The 20,870-nt window shown below is 44.8% G+C and overlaps 1 protein-coding gene across 9 annotated transcripts in view; it reads left to right on the forward strand.

Annotated features, from left to right (window-relative positions):
* The window catches only part of WNK3 (WNK lysine deficient protein kinase 3), a 160,820-nt gene that overhangs the window by 125,891 nt on the left and 14,059 nt on the right, over window positions 1-20,870 (forward strand). For 7 of the 9 annotated variants that reach the window (XM_053295654.1, XM_053295653.1, XM_053295652.1 and 4 more), the window contains 6 exons: window positions 93-245; window positions 344-395; window positions 3,223-3,375; window positions 5,504-6,363; window positions 8,755-8,983; window positions 9,342-9,463. In XM_053295654.1, coding sequence (XP_053151629.1) covers window positions 93-245; window positions 344-395; window positions 3,223-3,375; window positions 5,504-6,363; window positions 8,755-8,983; window positions 9,342-9,463 — 1,569 coding nt within the window. The remainder of the gene's footprint in view (window positions 1-92; window positions 246-343; window positions 396-3,222; window positions 3,376-5,503; window positions 6,364-8,754; window positions 8,984-9,341; window positions 9,464-20,870) is intronic. The other 2 variants (XM_053295659.1, XM_053295658.1) reach the window with 2 other exon arrangements.

The following is a 20,870-nucleotide window of genomic DNA, read 5'->3' on the forward strand; positions in this document are numbered from 1 at the left end:
GGAAAGCACAGTTTTATCGTATGTCTAAACTGCATATGCGACAGTGAGGTCTGCCCTTACATCTTCTACCTTGTTTTCCTCCCACTTGCTAGGTTGAAGATAACTTTGTATTGGAAAGTGAGAAGGAAAAATTTGTTGATGAACTGAAAGCTATTGTTTGCCAGGCCCAGGACATTATCCGCAGCCTTCCTGTTGAAGAGCGAATCTCTGGCACAGACTGTACATCTGACCCAGCCAACATCCAAGTAAGTTCTGTTTATTTAGTGATGACAGTCTTCTGGGAAGGTGTATTCTTGTATTGGGAAATTCCCTTTTTATATTTATCTATTCATTTTTAATTCAGACAGGATCTTCTGAACAAGTTCAGATAAACCCAGCATCTACTCAAACTGGCAGTAAGTAACGATTTTAAAACATTTAACATTTGAAGGACCAAAAACAAACAACAAAAGACACACAAAACCCCACCCCTTAAAGGTGAAAGTGACAGAAATTGTGGACATTTTGGCAAGGACTAAAGCAAGTTTCTTTTGATTGTATGGGCTCTTGTCTTTTAAATCCCTTCATGGTAGTTGACTCTTTGAATTGTATTCTTTGTATGAGCTTCTGCTACATATTTTTAACTGTATGTTACGGTCCTGATAAAGCGTATTCTAGCCTACACCTGGCCATAATAGCAGATTGTGAGGTCTTAAAGGGTATGAGTAGTGGAAGAATTCTGAATTTTACTAGACCAAACTAGAATCCAAAGTTCTCCATTATGATTGGTAGTGATTCCAGATTTATCCTGAAGGTGGTGAAATCACAAGCACCGATATGGTCATATTGACTGTGGTTTTAAATTGTTTTAAGATTTTCAGTTTCTGTGTGTTAACTATTTTATATTGTTGTAAACTGCCCAGAGATGAAAGTTTGGAGTGGTATACAAATTTGATTGATAAATAAATAAAATATTCAGTGGTATGGTTTCAAATAATTGGGAATCTAGCCAGTTCACACTTTTTACTTTTTGAAGATGGCTACAGAAAGTGTTACGAAATTAAATAGCAGAATTAATGTGTGGTGCATGCATGTTTAAGTGGCTGTGTTTTAATGCATGTACCACTCATTCATTTGCTGTTTAACAAGAAACTCAGATGCAATGGGTTAAAAAGGCTGGGTGCTCCTCTTGAGTGTGGATTTTCCCTTAATGGAAAATGAAATAGGAATGTGAACTATCAATTGTGTTCCTTTTTGTGTGGTACAAAGCCAGCCAGTTGCCATGATGGACTCATTTTCAAAGGATTTAGTTTGAGTTCATCATTCTACTTTCAGTCATTGATTTGTTAGCAGTCTTTATTTCTGATATGAGCTTGCATCAACAAAATGCCAGTTGAATGATTTTTCTCAAGTTGGGTGTTGGTCTGCTTTTGATTGTCATTTCTTCTGGCTCCAGTATACACCTCTTTGTATCCCCAAAGGACTGAAGTGCTTGAAGAATTAGGCCAGGATCCAAAGAACCACATGCCTAATTCTGTATACTTAAGGGATTTATTGATGTGTTTCTAAAACAGCAGCCTCCCTTACCACATGAACAAACCGATTGGGAAACTGAGGGAGCTTTCCAAGTCAGATTGCCATATGGCATGGCAGTGTGGTGGGGTGTCTGCCATTTAAATAAAAGAAGCCCAAGCTGCCACTGGGCATGCTCAAGCCTTGGGTAGGCCTGAAGGAGCTCTTTCGATTCCAGCCCTACACTCCACTGATGGCTATTCCATGGCCAAGTATACTGCATTCCTGTTATGTTTGGTACACTGATAAATGTTCATTTTGTCTACTCTTTAGAGATGGACATTACAAGCAATACATGTAGTTGATGGCCCATATGTTCTGCCATTTGACACAGGCGGTTCCCAGCCACCCAGGCTACTGCAGGCTCCGAATGAAGCGTCAGTCTTGGGCAAGAGTGCAAACACTTCAACTAATGCATTCACACCTCAGGAGCAGTACTTGCATTGGAAATAATGTAAATACCACACCCAGTGTGTGAGCATGCTAGTTCAAGTATCTCAAGACTGGGACACTTAATTAGAAGCCTGCAATAGTGCCAGTGGCTGGGAACTGTCTGCGTTCAACTGTGGAACATGTGGGCCACCGTCTGCCTGTGGCAGAGTTACCAGTTTTTTTGCCTAGTATAAGCAACTGAATATGGTGTAAGTAATGTAAACTGCATGCAGTGTATTAAATAGGAGAGCCTTCCCTTCTTGAGCTAAAAGGAAATATGTGGAAAACTGATCAAGTCCTTGTTATTTTGTGGATGATTTTCAAATCCTCCTTGCTTTCTGGATGGTCTGAGTTTCTTCTATTTCAGGCTAGAGTCACGACCACTCTTTGCGACTTTGGCAGTGTTATGTCTCTGCTTTAGTTGAAATGAGAGAACTAGTGTGTAACAAAATGTTCCTGTTGAAGCAGGAACAATATAGCATTGCATCATCTGCATTTGGTGTGCCAACACATGTCTGACGCTGAAAAAACAGTATGGGGCAGGCATCTAGCACAGTAGAGACTCCACAGGAGGGGTGCACATCCAACCTGTGGTAAACAGATGGTGGAAATGCAGATTGGGAAGCCTTGAATTTCAGTTGGTGCTACTAGTGAGTTTCTCTAAACCACAGCAGAATTAAGGCAAAGCAAAGACAAGATGGCTTCACTGCATTCATTCTAAGAAAACTGTTTTCTGCACAAGTACACAGAGCCAATCAAAATTGAGAAAGATGGCCAGCATAGGCCCATGGCTCATTTGAGAGAGAGATGCACACACAGATGGTAGTGGAGTATCCTTTGGAAACAAAAGGCCTAAAAAATAAAATACATCTTCCTTGTGCAGCTCTGTCAATCAACAAAATGTGTATTTGTAGGGGACCACACATAACTACCCATGTTGCACAGTTTAGGGAGGCAGAAGAGGGAGCCAGTTAATACTGAGCAACCAAGATAGGGCCACCTCACCATTTTAAAACTGCATCTAAAGCAAGGGGGGGAAAGGCATGTAGAGGGAGAATCTCTGAATGGGTGTCCCAAGGTAGGATCCTGGCTACCAGATGCTTCTAAGATGCTGCTTATAGCAACTGCTGTTTCTGTAGTCATGTTCATGTAGATCTTGAATTTTTCCTGTGTGCTTCAAAGATAGTAGAGGAATTGTTGTCCCTTATGACTTCTCTCTCTTTTTCTCTTTTCCTCCAGGTGAATCCGCTCCACAGTCATCCCCTGTTGGCCGCTGGAGATTTTGCATCAATCAAACAATAAGGAACCGAGACTCCCAAGCACCTTACACTCTTCTACAGTCAACTACAGCTGTCCAAGAGTGTCAGTTAACAGCAGGTGAACATGTGACGGGTTAGAAAGCATGGCTCATTTCTTATTTGTCTCTGGTGCAGTTTATTAACTGGACAGTTTTAGTACTGTAGTCAGCACTCTGGTTTTTTTCTCAAGTGAGAGTAGCTCATGATTTTGGTTTGGAAGGTTCCACTTTCAATTATTTTATTGTTTGTGAAGACCAGAACCTTATTTTGAGGAAAGAACTCCCTCTTAGTCAAGTGCTACTTCTCTCATGAAGGCAGAAAGCCATGCTCTGTTCTTCAGGATAGCTATACCCACCCAATTCAGGAGGCAAGATTTGCTGACTCCTGTTTTATAACCCATTGGATTACTCTGTGCCAAAATGCTGTGTACCAGCTTTGCTCGAGTTTTCTTCGTTCTTCATTGTACTGGTAGTAGTTTTGCTTCTTTATCAGCCTCCTAAAACAGCAATTCAAGAATGAGTGTGTGTGTTTTCCAGTTGGAAATGTACATTTCTACCATATCAAAAGCAGCCTAATTGCATACACTTTCTAGATATGTGCTGTTGTGTTATGAGCTAGCAAAAACCAAAAGAAAATGGGCTGTCCTGTTATGCTAGCAGCCGGGGGAAGGCAACCATGGCAGAACAGCTTAGCTTGTGCAGTGATTGTGGTGACAGATTTTGTATGGGCTTTCTATTTAGATGTGTTTTTTCTTGGTTTATATTTTAGTGTGAATAGTGGGGGGTTTTCAGAGCAATTCAACATGAACCATGCAAACACAATGTTAGCACCTGCAGCAAATCCAGATGGTTTTAGTTTAGCCTCATGCTCAGTCACATTCAGCTTTGCACTAATCAGGATAAAAATGAGTGTTAGCCAGTCTCTTCAAGCATGTCTAAGAGTTTAGAATTGCTGAAAATGTTCTGTTCTGATCTTCTGATGTTGCCTTTTCTATTATTTTTCAACCTGAAAAATTCACCCTGATCAGTTTTATTAAGAGATAAGAAATAATATGTGGAATGAAGTGCTGATCAGACTTGTGAAGAGTGTCATGGCCCAGACTGCAAGTACCTGCCAGGAAGGAGAAGAGCCAGGCAAGGGGAAATGGAAGAGCCAGGAAAACTGGAAGGAGATCTGGAAGGGGAAGAGCCAAGCAAACCCCCCAGCACCAGCTCCAGCTGCTGAGGTTCATCCTTGTTGCCTGGCCTTGGCAACAGGGATGACTTGAGCAATAAGGAGCCTTGGATATCCAAACCCAGGTTCCCATAGATTGTGTCCCTTGAGCTGGACTCACCCAGGGGGTTGAATTTGACGTATTGGGAACCTCTCAACCTTCAGTGCCTGCTTGCTGATGCAAGAAATGAGAGATAGCAGTGCTCCACTTCAGGCCCAGGGGCTGGTCCATTAAAGATCCACACTCTGCAGCAGAGGATGGAACCTGAGCAAAGGGCCAAAAGACATAAAAGGACTCATTCAGCTTGCTGCCTTGGTGCTCTCCAAGGTCCTGCAGCCTTGCCTGACTTCGTGGGCAACCAGGATAGGGCAGGACAAAGACAGTTGACAGGGATGCAATGGTCTAAAAATCATAATAATTTCAAAGTCATATGTGGGGGCAGAGAGTGAGCATTACAACCCTTCCCGGTTTAGAAGACTAGAACATGTCTCTGGTCTCTTTTCTCTGTGACATTTAGTGTATTTTGTTTCACATATGTTGAGTTTTTTGTTTTCTGAGCTTATTCTAAATCCAATAACATGAGTGGAGTTAGGTTATTTTTAAGTCTGTCTCCTCCCCAGCCATGTGATCATTTTGAGAACGGACTGGTCTCCGGAACTGCATGCTTAAAAATGGGCGATGATAGCAATTAATACTTGCTTGAATCTTTGTTTTGGTTATCGACCAGAACAGAAATGCAACATACAAATTTCCAAACACATGTGCATACCATATAAATCTAATATATAATACATGATATCTGAACATAGCTACTCAACCTATAACCATAAACAAAATACATAACCCTACCATACAATTTACTGTCTTCTTATGCCCTTCACATGCCATCAAACAAAACTTGGCAGCACAGTGATTAATAAAGATTCTGACGTTTGAAATGCTATGTTGCAAATATGGGTTTCTCTTGAGTCTTACTTGCCAGCCTCACCAATTCATCTTGTGTTTACAGATTCATTAAAGGAGAACACCAAAGATGACAGCCCCCAGGACTGTCCACAAGCTGTGGAAAATCTTAGCAGCCAGCACAAGCCTATCCCTTCTTCCAGCTCAAATGAACTGATAAATGACAGTGTGGTCTCTGAACCCCAGACACTGGAAACTGAGCAGTCAGCTCTTCCTCACCAAGTGGAAGTCAGTTTGGAGAAAGTGCTACCTGTCTCTGATGGTGACAATACTGATGTCACTGCCTGTGATTCTGCCACGTGTCAGGAGTCCTTGGGGGCAGAGGAGACCCAGGCTGATGGGACTCGTCTGTCTTCATGTACACCATGTCCAACAATAGGCGTTGCTGAGCTGAATGTGGCTACTGAGACCTTCAGATCAACCCCCTGTCACATACTGGCCACTGAAGAAGCCGATAACTCCATGAATGCTGAGCAGGCCAGTATTTTGGCTCAGACCCCAGGCCAGGAAGGCATGCCCCTCCTATCCACTTTGGAATCAGACAGTGAGGGCCCCCCAAAAATGGACTTTGTTGACAGCAATATCAAAACTCTGGATGAGAAGCTGCGGACTCTTCTGTACCAGGAACACAGCTTGTCAGGCACCTCCCCTGAGAGCCAGAAAGACCTACAAAGTGCAGTGGAGTCTCCATTCTCCTCCTCTGCTGAAGACACTCTCCCGGGCCCAATACCTGAGGCACCAGACACTAACTCCCCCAGGGAGGCCCAGGAAAGCCCCACCAGCCCCACTGAGCCTTCAGATCCCCAGACGATGCTTATGCCACCTGCAAGTCATCCTGAGACTTTGCCAATACTGAGGAGAGAACCCAGTCTTATCACCTCTGCCCCCAGTGATCTCTGCATGCATGTGAGTACTAATGGGGAGATTAGCTGGGACCTGAGTGAGGGGCAAACCAGTGTTTTGAATAATAGGTTGTCAGAATTGAGAAAACCCCCAATTTGACTAAGGTCTACTTGTGCTAGGATTTGGAAATGTCCCATATGAGAGCAAAGTTTCTTTCTGTTGCATGGAGATAACCCCCAAGGAACAGTTTCAGCTCTAAACTAGGATAGAAATCCTGATATGGCAGCCTCAGTGTAAAAGCTGCGGCCCTAAAGTAAGTTTTACTTACATTCTCTGTTCCCAGTTTGCCCTTTGCAACGTAGATATTCATTTGGAGAACTCAAATTTGTTTTCAGTTAAGAAAATGACTTTTACACTATGAGCCCCATTGCCCGTTGAGGTCATCTGGAGAGGTCCGTCTGCAGTTGCCACCAGCTCCTTTGGTGGCTACTCGGGAACAGGCTTTCTCTGTTGTTGTCCCAAGACTCTAGAATGTGCTGCCTGCTGAAATACCATCTCTGATAACTTTTAAAGGGTAGAAACTTTAAACACATTTATTCACCCAAGCTTTTAAACCAAATTTGTGGTTTTAAATTGTTTTTAAGGTTTTAATTTCTGTTTTAATTTGTTTCATGTTTTTGTAAATTGCCCAGAGACAGAAGTTTGGGGCAGTGTACAAATGTAATAAATAAATTAAATTATTAGCTGCTAATGTAGTGTCCGTCCTCTGCTGCTAGCCATTCCTGAGAGCCAGGGAACAATCTGGCTCAGCTTCTTCAATCCCTTGTTCAGCTAGTGAGATATTTATTTATTTATTTATTTATTTAATAAAACATTTTTATACAGCCCAAAACTTACGTCTCTGGGTGGTTTACAACAGAAAAGTGAGGTGTTACGGATAAGAGCTGGTGTTAAATACTTGTGTATTGCTTAATGTGGCCCAAACCGTAAATAGTTCAAAAGATGAGACTAAAAAGAGAGGTCTAATTGTGATATGGTGGCCAGTTTTTAGTAGGTCTTTCATTAATGCTGTATTTTCAAAACTAAGAAATAATATGCTTTGCTTGTTGCATTATCTTAAGAAGGTGTAGGCGAATGGCTTTCCATTTCCAGAACTTTGGGGGAAAGACATTTGGGTCTGTCTATAAATCAATTAAATGTTTTGTAGCCTAATCTGAATGCTGCCATTCTTGAAAAGCACAGAATGTAATTTTAGACATAGAATTCAGCTTCTTCAGAATCTCAGCCTTCATTTAAAAATAATAAGAATAAGAATATTCAATAACAACCTTCACTTAAAAAAAAAATAAAGAAGCAAGCTTCTCTCTCTTACTGTTATGAAGATATGTCTGAAAGTGTGCAGGCTTTAAAACCCCAGAAGCCAGAGGAGTTGCTGAATAAGATTTATAGTGATTAGGGAGTGGGACTTCACTGGCCTATGTAGGTTCTTGCCTTATGCAAAAAAGAAAAGAAAAACAAAGAAATAGAGGATTGTACAAGATCTCCAAAGTCACTTCCTGCTGTAAAATTCTATGAGAAAATATGCAGATTTGCTTGATTTGTATAATGTATGAGAGTCATGGAATTTATAGTAGAAAGAGTTAACTCCAGACCAAGTATATAGAGAGAATGATATCAACAATAGGATACAGACGGGCTTTTTGTGTGAGAAAGAGTTAAAATAAAGCATTGAGAAAATATAGACTTGCTCCGCAGAATCCAACCTTCCTTGCTAGAGAACTTATGCCTCCTTCTCCCAGAATGTACTTACTTATTTATTTTAATGTAAGGTAGACACAGGCCCTCCAGCAGGGGAAAATTGCCATGTGTTATTCTAGCATTGCACTGTATCTTGCCAAATACTGGCAAAAATTAAGAAGATACAATGCTACTTCCTTTTCACCTTGTTTCCCACCCTCTGTTTACAGTTTCAAGGTCTCAAGGAAACAGCTGAAGTATAAAATCCAACCAAATAACTGATTCCTGCTTAACCTAAAATACCAAATAAAGAAACAAAGAAGGCCTTTGCATGGTTTGATTCTTAGCTTTATTAGATATAAAACCCAACTGGAATAACCGGTTCCTGCTTAAGCTCATATACCAGATGTCATCCTAAACAAAGAAGGCTTTTGCATGGCTTGTAGGAGATTGCTTCTTTGATTTACTAGATATCTCAGAGGGGCATTCCATAATTATAGAGCAATTAGTAATAATCTCACTATGTGTTATTGATTATTTTGACTTTACAAATGGATGATATTGTTAAAGGAGCTTAGAGATTAGTATGTGCAACATTAAAGGAGGCAGTCTCAAGGCTATCTTTAGGACCAAGTTGCCTCTATAGCACTCCCCCTAAACTTATCCACGCATCACTTCTGTTCTTTTCTCCCTTTCCCACCTTTTTGTTTTATTCAGGAGATGTCCCCAGAGACTTCATTTCCTGAGAACCCTGTGGCCTGTCCCGCTTCAGCATCAACTGGTGGAGCTGTGCACCTGCATGCAGGAGGTGGATATTTTGGCCTAAGCTTTACTTGCCCTAGTCTCAAAAACCCTATTAGCAAGAAATCCTGGACTCGCAAATTAAAAAGCTGGGCATACAGGCTACGGCAGACCAGCTTTTTCAAGAGATCAAAAGTCCGGCAAGGTAGTGTGCTTACAGTCAGGGATCTAGACTAGGTAACATCTGTTTTGATTTCCTTATGTACTTCCTCCCCCCCCCTTTTGGCATTTCCTGCACTACCCTATATACACTTCCCCCCACCTTGCTCATCTGTGTAACATTTCATCCACTGCCACTTTGTTTTCCAGTTCAATTAACCAGTTTTTCCATTCCACATAGAAGTGTAGGTCTTGGGATACAAAAAAAAAAAAGCCTACATGTGTACTAGAATCTTTTTTTAAATGCAGTGTTGCTTGTAAGTATGCATGTACTCTTAGCTTTACCTGACCATCTTCTATTTATCTGTGTTCATTTATTTTATTTCTAAAAAAAATCATAACAGAAGAGATGATGGGTGAAGTGGCTCCTGATTGGATTTCTCTCTCTGAGCAAGCAACAGTGGAGAATAAAGTACCAGGTCAATCTAAACCTGTGGCCGGATCATTCCAGCGAGGCCGATTTCAGGTGGGTATAATTTTATTTACTTATTTTTATCTTGCTTTGTGTAAAAAGGTTTATTCTTGTCCCCCATTCAACATGGTCCCCTAATCAAGTTGCCATGGAATTGTAATATAAAGTATCTAATACTAGCAACTCAAGCCAACACTGATACTTGCCCAAGCCTGAAATGTTTGCATTGTTTCAGGAAGATGCTTGAATTTTGACTTCTCGGGAGAGCGAATTGCATAGCCATGAAGTATCTACTGAGATTCAGTCTCTACTAGAGATTTGTAGCCAAACATTTGATTACTTCAGTATGTGATGTTTTTAGCCTGTCTTACCTCTTTAGCTCCTGCCCATGTTCATATTTCTTCTTTCTCCCTTCCCCTCTGCCTCCTCCAACTGGCTTTATTCTCTTCCCCTATTCCAGGGAAGAGCTTTATGCCTCCTGCAGCTCCCATGCCCATTCCTTTATCATGTCCAAAGATTGTCTCCAGACATCAGAAACATCAGCTCTTTTGAAGTATTGAATAGCAAAGAAGCCTCTGAGTTCTTTGATAACTTGTTTGTGTATGTGTAGTTGTGGAGATTCTCTTCAGGTTTGACTTCAACTAGTGTATCTAAGATACACCAAATATGATGACTCATTTATCTAAAATAAATCATCCTCTTTTGGGCAGATCAGGGGTAAGATAATGTTTACAATTTTAACTACAGCTTTGTTGCAGACTTGTACGCAGTCAGTGGCTTGCTTGTGCATAAAGCTGTCTCTGGTAGGGTTTTGATCATTAGTGTGTAACACTGATGTGTCAGTTATGAGACACAGATGTGAGTAATGTAATGTCTGTTCAATCACTAGTTCTGTGTTACTTTAGCATTTTGAGCTGCTGCTTTGAAAATCATGATTTCAGTTCTTGATAGATTTGCATGTAGTGCTCAAGAACAAAGCAAATCTTTGCCGCAGCTTCTCATCATGGCTCATGCACATGTGAATTTAAACTTTCAGGAAATGGGAAATCCCTGAATTGCAGCCATCTAGTGGTAGGAAAGGAGAAGGAATTATTTCACCATTCTATGCAGGGCTATGGTTGGTTGCTGCTTAGAGCTAAGCCTTTCTGTAATCTGTGGATGTCAGAACTGATAAAGGACAGTGGGCTTACTCTTATGAAGTGAAAAAGAAACTTCTACTGCCGTCTTTGGTCACTTGCCTCGGCTGAGCTGACTCATGGAGACAGACAGTCAAGAAACTGCCGCCGCCATCTTAATTGTATAGCTGGGCTACTCATCTGAAATTGCTACTTTGGTGCAGGGCTGCAGCATCCTTGTTGAGATTGCTTACTAGAGGGGCAAGGGGAGAACAGTTGGTACCCAGATAAATCAGGAAGAAATGCTAGGGAGAAAGCCCCATGTACCAGACGAACTGCTTACTTTGAATATGGAGGTCAACCCAGAAGGAGGATACATAGAATTTTGGAAACAACTATGTCCAAGAAGAACTGTGAATAGAAAATATATAGGTCAGGGCTGTACAACTTCATCCCTCCTGCAGATGTTGACCTACAAATCCCATAATCACTGACTATTGGCTATTGCGGCTGGAGATTGTGGGAGTTGTGGTCCAAAAACAGCTGGAAGGTAAAAGTTGTAATATTTATCTATACTGCTTTGCTACAAAAGGTTTCCAAAGTGAATTACACAGAAAGATCAATAATAAATGATTCCCTGTCCCCAAAAGGCTCACAATCTTAAAAGAAACATAAGGTTACCACAACAGCCACTAGAGTGGACCAGTTGCTCTCCCCCTGCTAAATATAAGAGAATTGCCATTTTGAAAGGTGCCTCCTTGCTCAGTTCACCTGGGCACCTAGATGTTAGATGTTTACCTAAGCACCCAGACTTTGGGCCATGGGTTCCTTAGGCATGTGGAATGCCATTGCTTTACAAAGCAACCAGCTCTTCATGTTCTTGTTCCTTTGTATTTGAAGAAATTTATTTATTTTTGTTTCATCTCTGGTGTGCAAAGGTGGGGTAGCATGTCTCTAGATATAGAGATTGGGGCCCCAGGTTTCCTGAGTTGGGGGCTTGAACCAGGCTTAGTAGCAGCAGCAGCAGCAGAAAACTCTGAAGTCTAGACCTTTGAACCCAGTCTTTGGTTGTAATAAAAGAGTTACGGGGGGTGGGTGGGTGGAAGAGGAGGAGCTTACCTGGCAGTATTGAGGCGGGTCTGACTTGCACTTCTCTCATGGTCTGAACTGACTGTGGGTTGTGAGAACAGATTGAGGGGATTCTCACGACTGCCAAAAAGCGGGCTAAGGGAGCCTAGCCTGCTTTTTGGCGGTCATGTGCTGCAACGGGAGCTGTGCAGCTCCTGGCAGCTAGCCCTCTTAATTACCCCTCCCCTTAGCCCAGGTTAGTAGAGCAAGCACACCGCTAACCCAGCTTTCCGGATTGTGTTTCGCCATGGTGTGGCTCCACGCTGCGGTGACACACGTGTAGACCCGGGCTCGGAGGTCTCTCCAGAATGCCCAGCACACTTGCGCGGGACATCCTGGAACTTCTGGGGGCCACGTGGCCCCTGATCCCTGCAGCCCCTGCCAGCTCCGTGCCAGAGTCAGCAGTTGTGTGGGTGGCCGATCCAGCCGCCCAGGGCTCCGCGGGCGATCGTCTGCGGGGAGAACGGGCTAAGCTAAGCCCGCTCTCCCCGCAGACCTCATTTCGGCGAATCTCACTGATCGTGAGACTCACCTCATTGTGTGATATATTGTGTAAATTATATCCTGTAATATAGCATTACTTGTGTTGGACGATGGTATAAGGGCACGAATGTTGTCCCCCAAAAATGTTGGTCATCCAAAAATCAGAGTTATGCAGTGCTGATGTAGGGGGCGTGGAAAACACACCATTAGAGTTTTACGACATTGCAAGGTGCATGGGTTGTTCTTTAGGTGGGAAAATGATGTATACACAGTCCTAATGAACTGCAAAGCTCTGTAGGGCAGTTGCAGAGAACCTATAACATTTCAGCTGAGTATGAACACACAAGTCATAGACTGTGGTGCAGGATGCGCATTACAGTCCCTTCGATAGTTTCTCCCTATCGAAAGTGGAAGCCTTTATTCTGGAAATGTTTTCCCACAGTGGGGACAAAGATCAAGCATGTTAAAGCACTGATGCAGAATGGACAAGTGCCAGGGATTGAAAGGAGGTATTTAACTGAGAGTCTGAGGTGGCCTGCAATAGATATTAAACTCAAGTATACTGACAGACAACTGCCCATGTTAGCGTACAGGAATTTTTAGAACCTGTGGAACATTGTATTTGGAAGTATGGAAATTGTAGAGACTTTGTCAGGGCTGGACCATGGTCAAAAACGGTAGGACAGTCAAAACTAGGAGGCAACCCAGGAGCCAGGACTGAAGCCAGAGGTCACAAATAGGCAGGGGAGAAGAAATGTTGGCTCAGTTTATCAGGCAGACAAAATATTTTACTCACTATGCTGGTACATTGCTCATCAGGACTTTTTTTATTCATCACAGACTAGTAGACTAGTGGATTTCTGCAGCCCTGCAAATAGGAACACATTGGAGCCATGGAGACCTTGTTGCTCAGACAAAGCCCTAGTCCAAACAGGAAGCCTTTATAGTCCTTCCTGTTCGGAAGGATCCAGTTGCCAGCCTGGATGGGCGGGGCCACTCCAGAGCCCAAGAGCCTTTTGCACCTGTGAGGTGCTAGGCTGCACTTCTGGCAGCTTGCCACAGGGGGCAACCACTTGCAGACCAGGTAGATCTGGTTCGAGATCCGTCGATGCCCATAAGAATGGGTTCTGCGCCTGCGCAGGAGCCACACGGTAGCCATGCCTGAGCTTGTCGAAGCGTCTAAGCCACACCCCACGCTGCTGCGTGCTATTTAAGGCGCGGCTAAGGCGCGTAGTCCCTCAGTTCTTTTCCGACCACCTTGTGTCTTGGACCTGCAGTCTGTGCCTCTTCGTCGTACATAGTACCTCTTTCGTTCATCCTATCTATCCTCTTGACCACGGACTGGAATTTCGGACTTTGTTGACTCTGACTACGGAACGGCATACGGTGATTCTCTGGCTTTGACTCGGACTGTTTCTTGGTGACTTCTGGTGAGTGAACGCGGAACGGCTTTGACCCTGACTATGGCTGACGGAAAGAAATCGTTTAAATGGTGTGAGGGTTGCAGGGCTAAGTTGCCTTCCAAAGACCTCCACAACCTCTGCCTTTTGTGCCTTGGTGAGGAGCATAACGTCTCCTCCTGTAGAATCTGTCTGTCCTTTTCAAAACAGACACGAAAGAATAGGGCTCTTCGCCTTCGTGCGGCAATTTATGATGATGTTCTGAGCCCTTCTACGCCTGGCACATCTCGACCTTCGACGTCTACCGTGCGCGCCACTCCAGCACCGAAAACGCCGAAACTCTCTTCGACGTCGACTGCGCGTAAACCTTCTGATGCGGTTCCCGCCAAAACCGTGTCGATGTCAAAAAGCCCCTCGACATCAGAGAAAGGTTCAGTGTCGGAAAAGTCTTCATCGAAGAATTCCTCTTCCACCTCGAAGTCCTCCCGTCACTCTAAAGAATGTGACAAGGCTTCCAAACATCGACATGAAGACGTCTCCACTCCGAGTGACACTAAACGTCGGAGAACCCGGGAGAGCCCACGGGGCCATACGCCGTCTCCTTCCTCGGCTCAACCATTGATTAGCACGCCGAAACCTTCGACATCGACCGACTCCACGATGCATACGTTGGTCCCACAAGTATTGCCGACTCCCTCGACATCGATGATCATCGATATTGATGCCCCGACTCTCCAGCTTCCCGTTTCGGACACGTCGACATCGATAGTAATCGACGCCGAGCGATCCGCCGGGACTGTCTTTGCACATGCATCAACTTCGTGCGACACCGAGCAAGATTTGATTCTTCCTCACTCTTCACAGCCTTCGATGCCGACAGCAAGGAGTCTTTCTCCAGCTCCTACGCCCTTAGCATCTTCTGCTTCACCTGCGACACCACAAGCTTCGATACTTGTACCCTCAGCATTACACACTCCAGTCCTCTCGACTTCAACTCAAGTCACTCCTCGGTATCGAGTGCCAATACCACCGTTCCAGGTGGTCGATGCTCAAGCTGAGGAAACTCTACCAGCTGCAACTCGATCGCTTCTATCGCTTTTGGACTCGACATCGAACGGCCGCTCGACATTCACTGGCTTCCCGTCAATTGGCTTAGATGCTCAAGAAGTGACAGCTCCTTCATCACGACCTCCTGCTCCTTCATCCCCCAGCCGCTTACCTCAAACACCTTGGCATTCTTGTGGGTACCGCCACCCTTCATTAGGAGTCTCTTCTCCAGCTGGTCCTTATGGAGATGAGGGCAACCTGCCCTGGAGACTGGTTACAGCTCACCCCTTTACCACCTTTGGGACAGTGTCCACTCAAACGCACCATTCCACAGTGATCCACCGTGCCACACAGACGTCGTTAATCTGGTTTGCGTCTGCATCCACACAAGCGAATCTACTGCCACTTCTGACTACTGCTGCTACTCAAACCACCCGTCATCGTGTTGAGGGTGACCAACCGCCACCTGCCTCTCCCTCAGAACATCATGGATCTTCTGATTTCGAATCTGATCCAGAAGACGCTAGTTCTATTGTGGAGCCTCTGACTGACGTGGCTCCGGTGACCTACGTTTCACCAAACGATGAAATGAAAGCATACCACAAGCAAATTTGGGCCATGGCCGATGCGCTGGGCTTGGATATCCGTTCGCAGCTGGCCACTATTGATGACCCTGTGTATAATTTTATGTTGAAAATACAATTGACTGCTCCAGTAGCCCTACCAATGTTACCGGTGATTACAAGGGCGGCTAAATGTGCTTGGGATGTACTGCATACCTCTACCCCAACCTCAAAAAAACTAGAAAACCTCTACAGAATTCAGGACAAAGATAACGGCTATCTCCTTAAACACCCGGCACCTAATTCTTTGGTGATCGATTGTGCAGCGGCATCTAAATCTGGCAAGAGATTCACAGTGCCTCCAGACAGGGAGGGCAGGAAGCTTGACTTGTTAGGAAGAAAGATATATTCGACTTCATGCCTTTCCATCAAGGTGGCAAATTATGCGGCATGCACTGCTAAATATTCACACGGCCTGTGGGAAGATTTAGAAAATGATATAGACTGCCTCTCCTTTGAAGACTTTAAGAAGAAGTTCCGCCAAACCCTGGAGAACTCCGGAGACTTAACACGCAGACAGCTCACTATTGCCAAACATTTGGCTGAGAGTGAATCGCGGGCAATGACTGCAGCAATAACATTAAGAAGACATGCTTGGCTGAGATCTACCAGCCTCCAGATGGACATGAGAGAAAAGATAGAAGGCTTGCCCTTCGACGGCACTGGTCTCTTCAGTGAAACAACTGATTCTACGATGGAGCAGCTTAAAAAATCTAAATTCACTGCAAAAACTTTTGCCTCTCATCCTTCTACCTCTACCTCTACGTCGTCCTCTTCATACCGAAACAACTACGGCAGATTCCGATCTTCTTACAAGCCTCAAGATAGACGTGACTTTAGGAAGCCCTACTCCTCTTACCAACGTCGCCAGTTCTATCAGAGAAAGAAGGCTCCTCAATCCCAGCGACCAAAGGCGCAAGATGCCCAAAAGCGTCTTTGACATTTTGGTTCGCCCATTGACACCTGCCCGCCTCCTATCTCCGCACATCCCCCCTTTCCCGCCAGCGGGGGCTCCTCCATCTGCCTTGACAGATCTCTCCATCCTTCCGTTCCAGCCCTTAATCAGGCTGACAAGCCATGCCCCCGCGTGGCACCATATAACATCGGACCGATGGGTCCTGAAAATCGTATCCTCTGGCTATGCGATCGAATTCAGGACTCTTCCACGTTTTACGGGGATGAGACTCACTCCGGCCTCGGAGCCACTGCTTCAGGAAGTGAGGGAGCTTCTGGAGAAAGGGGGTATCGCCCCGGTGTCATGGGCAGACAAGCAAGCGGGGTTCTATTCAACATACTTTCAGATCCCGAAACGGGATGGGGGTCTCCGCCCCATCATGGACCTCTGACGCCTGAACAAATTTATCCACATCAAAAAGTTCCGTATGATGGCATTGCAACAGAGGGGAAACGTGGCTTGCGACGTTGGATCTCAAGGACGCCTATTTTCATATCAATATACGTCCATGTCATCGCAAATACCTGCGATTCGCTGTCGGCGACAGAGTGTTTCAATACAATGTATTGCCCTTCGGGTTGTCCACCGCCCCAAGGGTCTTTACGAAATGTATGGCGGTGGTGATTGCACATCTAAGGACCAGGTGTGTGTCAATCTATCCATACCTGGACGATTGGCTCCTGACTGCAAGAGACAAAAACGAGTTAGTTTCGCACGTCCATTATGTAGTGAACCTGCTCCACGACTTAGGTATCCAAATAAATGGGAAGAAATCGCACCTGATCCCGACACCCGTACTCTCCTATATAGGAGCACTCCTAGACACGGTGCAACAAAGGGTGTTCCTCCCGACAGACAGATTCACCTGCATCCAGAATCTTATCTCCCAAATTCAAGAACGACCTCTACAACCGGCCAGGGTGATTCAACGCCTATTGGGTCTAATGGCATCTTGCAATACGGTGATCTTCTTCACCAGACTCAAAATGAGGAAACTTCAGCTCTGGTTTCTTTCAGTTTTTCACCCCATCAGAGACAATCAATCGAAACGCCTTCTGCTTCCGTCAGAAGTCTTTCGATCACTCACCTGGTGGACAAACCGCAGGAACTTACTCGAGGGGGTGCCCTTCCAGTCTCCCACCCCTTCAGTGTGGATGGCCACAGATGCCTCACTCCGAGGGTGGGGAGCCCATTGCGGCAACCACAAGATTCAAGGGAAATGGTCCCTCCAACGGACCAAGCTACACATCAATTTCCTCGAGCTTCTGGCTGTTTTCCAGGCCTTGCAGTCCTTCCTGCCAATACTTCAAGGGAAAGTTGTCCAAATCCACCTGGACAACACAACTGCTCAAGCCTATATAAATCGACAAGGAGGGACTGTCTCCCGCAGCCTGTGTGCTCTCAGTGTACAAATGTGGCACTGGTGTATTCTACACCGCATTTATCCCTTAGCTGTACACATCAAGGGTCTGGACAACACTCTGGCAGACGACCTCAGCAGGGTCTTCTTGCAGGACCGCCAGCACGAATGGGAAATCAGGACAGACGTGATAACTCCTTTCTTCAGCCAGTGGATGAGGCCCTCTGTGGACCTGTTTGCTTGTTTGGAAAATGCGAAATGCGACCGCTTCTGTTCGAGAGCGGGCCACGACAATCTTTCACTGGGGGATGCTTTTCAGTTGGATTGGTCCCTGGAAACACTGTACATATTTCCCCCCCTTGCCGTTAATACCCAGGGTAGTAGCCTGCCTTCTTTCCAACCCGACCAACTGCATCCTAGTAACTCCTTGGTGGCCAAGACAATCTTGGTTTCCTCAAGTACGCAGACTGGCAAGGAACTGCTACAAGCACCTGCCTTGTTATCAGGATCTCCTCACTCAGGACGGAGGTCTCGTTCTGCATCCAGACATTCAAACCCTTCATCTGACTGTCTGGAGGATAATCTGTTAACTCATATTCTGCTCAATCAGCGTAAGAAATCTACGCGCCAAAACTACAAACACAAATGGGACCGTTTTAGGTCTTATGCACGCACCAAAGGATTCCTCCCTCGGCGAGCTTCAATCCGTGAAGTTCTGCGATACCTTACATCTTTGAAAACAAAGGGTCTTGCTAATGTGTCCCTGAAGGTCCACTTGGCTGCCTTGTCCGCATACCATCCTGGACACGATGGAAGTACATTGTACTCACATCCACTAAGTAAAGCCTTCCTGAAAGGCCTGTCTCGAGTATATCCTGCAGTCAAGACGCCAGTAGAACCATGGAGTCTATCATTGGTCCTGTCTTCACTGACTCAGGCTCCTTTTGAACCCATGGCCACGTCCTCCCTCAAACTACTTTCCTGGAAGACAGCCTTCCTGATTGCAATCACGTCAGCAAGACGCGTTAGTGAACTGACAGCTCTTAGGGTTGACTCGCCTTACACAATTTTTCACCCAGACAAAGTCCGCATGCGCCTCGATCCTGCGTTTTTGCCAAAAGTTGTATCTAACTTCCACTTAAACCAGGATATCATCTTACCTACCTTCTTCAGGAACCCTACCTCTGCCTTGGAGAAATCATTACATGCTATGGATGTGCATCGTGCCCTCCTATACTACATGGATCGCACAAAACCCTTTAGACTGTCCACTCGTCTATTCATATCCTATACGGGACCGAACAAAGGTTCTCCTATCTCCAGACAAAGATTGTCCAGATGGTTGGTGGAATTCATTCTGCTAACTTACCGTCTACAGGATAAATCACCTCCTGAGGCCATTAAAGCCCACTCCATCAGGGCTCAGGCTTCCTCTGCTGCACACCTTTCTGGGGTCTCATTTGGGGACATCTGCAAAGCTGCTACCTGGTCTTCAAAATCCCCGTTTATAAAACACTACGCCATAGACGTACGCTCTGCTGCGGAGGCTACCTTCTGGAGAAGTGTATTAAAACAGGTGTTACATTAGCCACTACTGCTCCCTCCTCCTATTGGAGCTTGCTAAACACCCATTCTTATGGGCATCGACGGATCTCGAACCAGATAAACAGGTTGCTTACCTGTAACTGATGATCTGGTAGAGATCCGTCGATATCCATAAGACCCTCCCGACCTTCCCCTCTGCAGTAGTGCTGTGTCTCTGTGCGTACTGGTGTGTGGCTTCTCCTCTTCGGATCTTCTTTCCTTTGTCATGGATGAACTCACCTGATAGATGATCATCCTCCGCGGCGGTCGTCCAAGAACTGAGGGACTACGCGCCTTAGCCGTGCCTTAAATAGCACGCAGCAGCGTGGGGCGTGGCTTAGACACTTCAACGAGCTCAGGCATGGCTACCGTGTGGCTCCTGCGCAGGCGCAGAACCCATTCTTATGGATATCGACGGATCTCTACCAGATCATCAGTTACAGGTAAGCAACCTGTTTTTCCTAACAGTCTTTGTCTGTAGATCTCTTAGGATAGGTTCACAATCAATGCGAGAAGTAAGGTTGCCGCAAACCACCCCGGCACCCCATGAGTGAGCACCTTCCTTGCCATGTTATGTGTGAACCCACCCGTATAGCATGAGGTTTCTCTCATGATCTTTCAGATGGATTTTTATTAAGAGAAATCTGTTTAGTACTTGAGCACCCATCTCTCTCGATCCATCTAGTCAGGCAGCATGCCACCTTTTCAAACCACTTGCTGCAGGGTTTTCTCTGCTTGTTGCAGATGGGCAGTTTCTCAGATTTTGAAAGAAAGCTCGGGGGTGGAGGAGGTGGCAGCTGAGAACACTTGATGGAAACAGACTGAAGAGCCCAGCGAAGCAGTCTCATTGCATCCAACTACTTAACTTGTAATAAATGCCAGTGAACTATACAATGAAGTGTGTCCCAAGGTGGAATAGCCAGTAGAGTAAAGGTTCAGAAGAAAGTGTGGGTGAAATCTTCAGCATCAGTTTATGCTGTATTTAGAGATCATAGTAGATATGACACTAATCATTCTGTTTGCCCTTCTTTCCTCCCCCTCAGAACAGCAGCTGAGGCAGTCATCCAAAGAGCAAGTCAAGGGTTTTCATACCGTGTACTGTGATGGTGTTGCAGCACAATATGCTACTGTTGCTATCAACAGATATAGCTTCGTTTTGACAACACAGGGTAGTTAGTCCATATGAACTAATGGAAAACGGCTTGGAGAGTTTAAACTCATATTTTACATAAATACTTCTAGGATAACCTCAGTTCTGATATTTCATATGCTAAAATATCTAGTTTTCCTGGGTTTTTAATCCTGTAAAGATTTCTGAACTGTGGTTGCTAAAGGAGTTTGAATGTTTTTGGTCACCAGTGCATCAGTATGAAGTATGTTCTATGGAAATCGGGCATTTCCCAGTAAATCTATTTATCATGTAAAAATGGTAAGAATAGTATTTTAGTAGTTGACAGTTTCTCTTAATAATACCTTGCTTTTGGATTGGAATATTAGACTGGATCTTCTTATAAGAACTGTTTGAAGAGTTCAAATCTGGGTTTTTTACTTTTCCAATTGCTGGTTTGCAATAGTGGTGGTTTACATTTATTCCAGGTTTCCCAGAAATAATGGCAGGTCTATTGCTCCTTCTTTCTGCAATAATTCTCCATACACTCTGCTTTCACTTTGTTGCAGCAGTATTTTACATTCACACAGTGCATTTTTCATGGTGAGCGGTATTCAGGTCTGTATCATGTAGCTGCCAGGGCTTTAAATTACTGAAA

Source organism: Hemicordylus capensis, chromosome 2 (assembly GCF_027244095.1).
Source record: "Hemicordylus capensis ecotype Gifberg chromosome 2, rHemCap1.1.pri, whole genome shotgun sequence".
Classification (NCBI taxonomy): Eukaryota; Metazoa; Chordata; class Lepidosauria; order Squamata; family Cordylidae; genus Hemicordylus; species Hemicordylus capensis.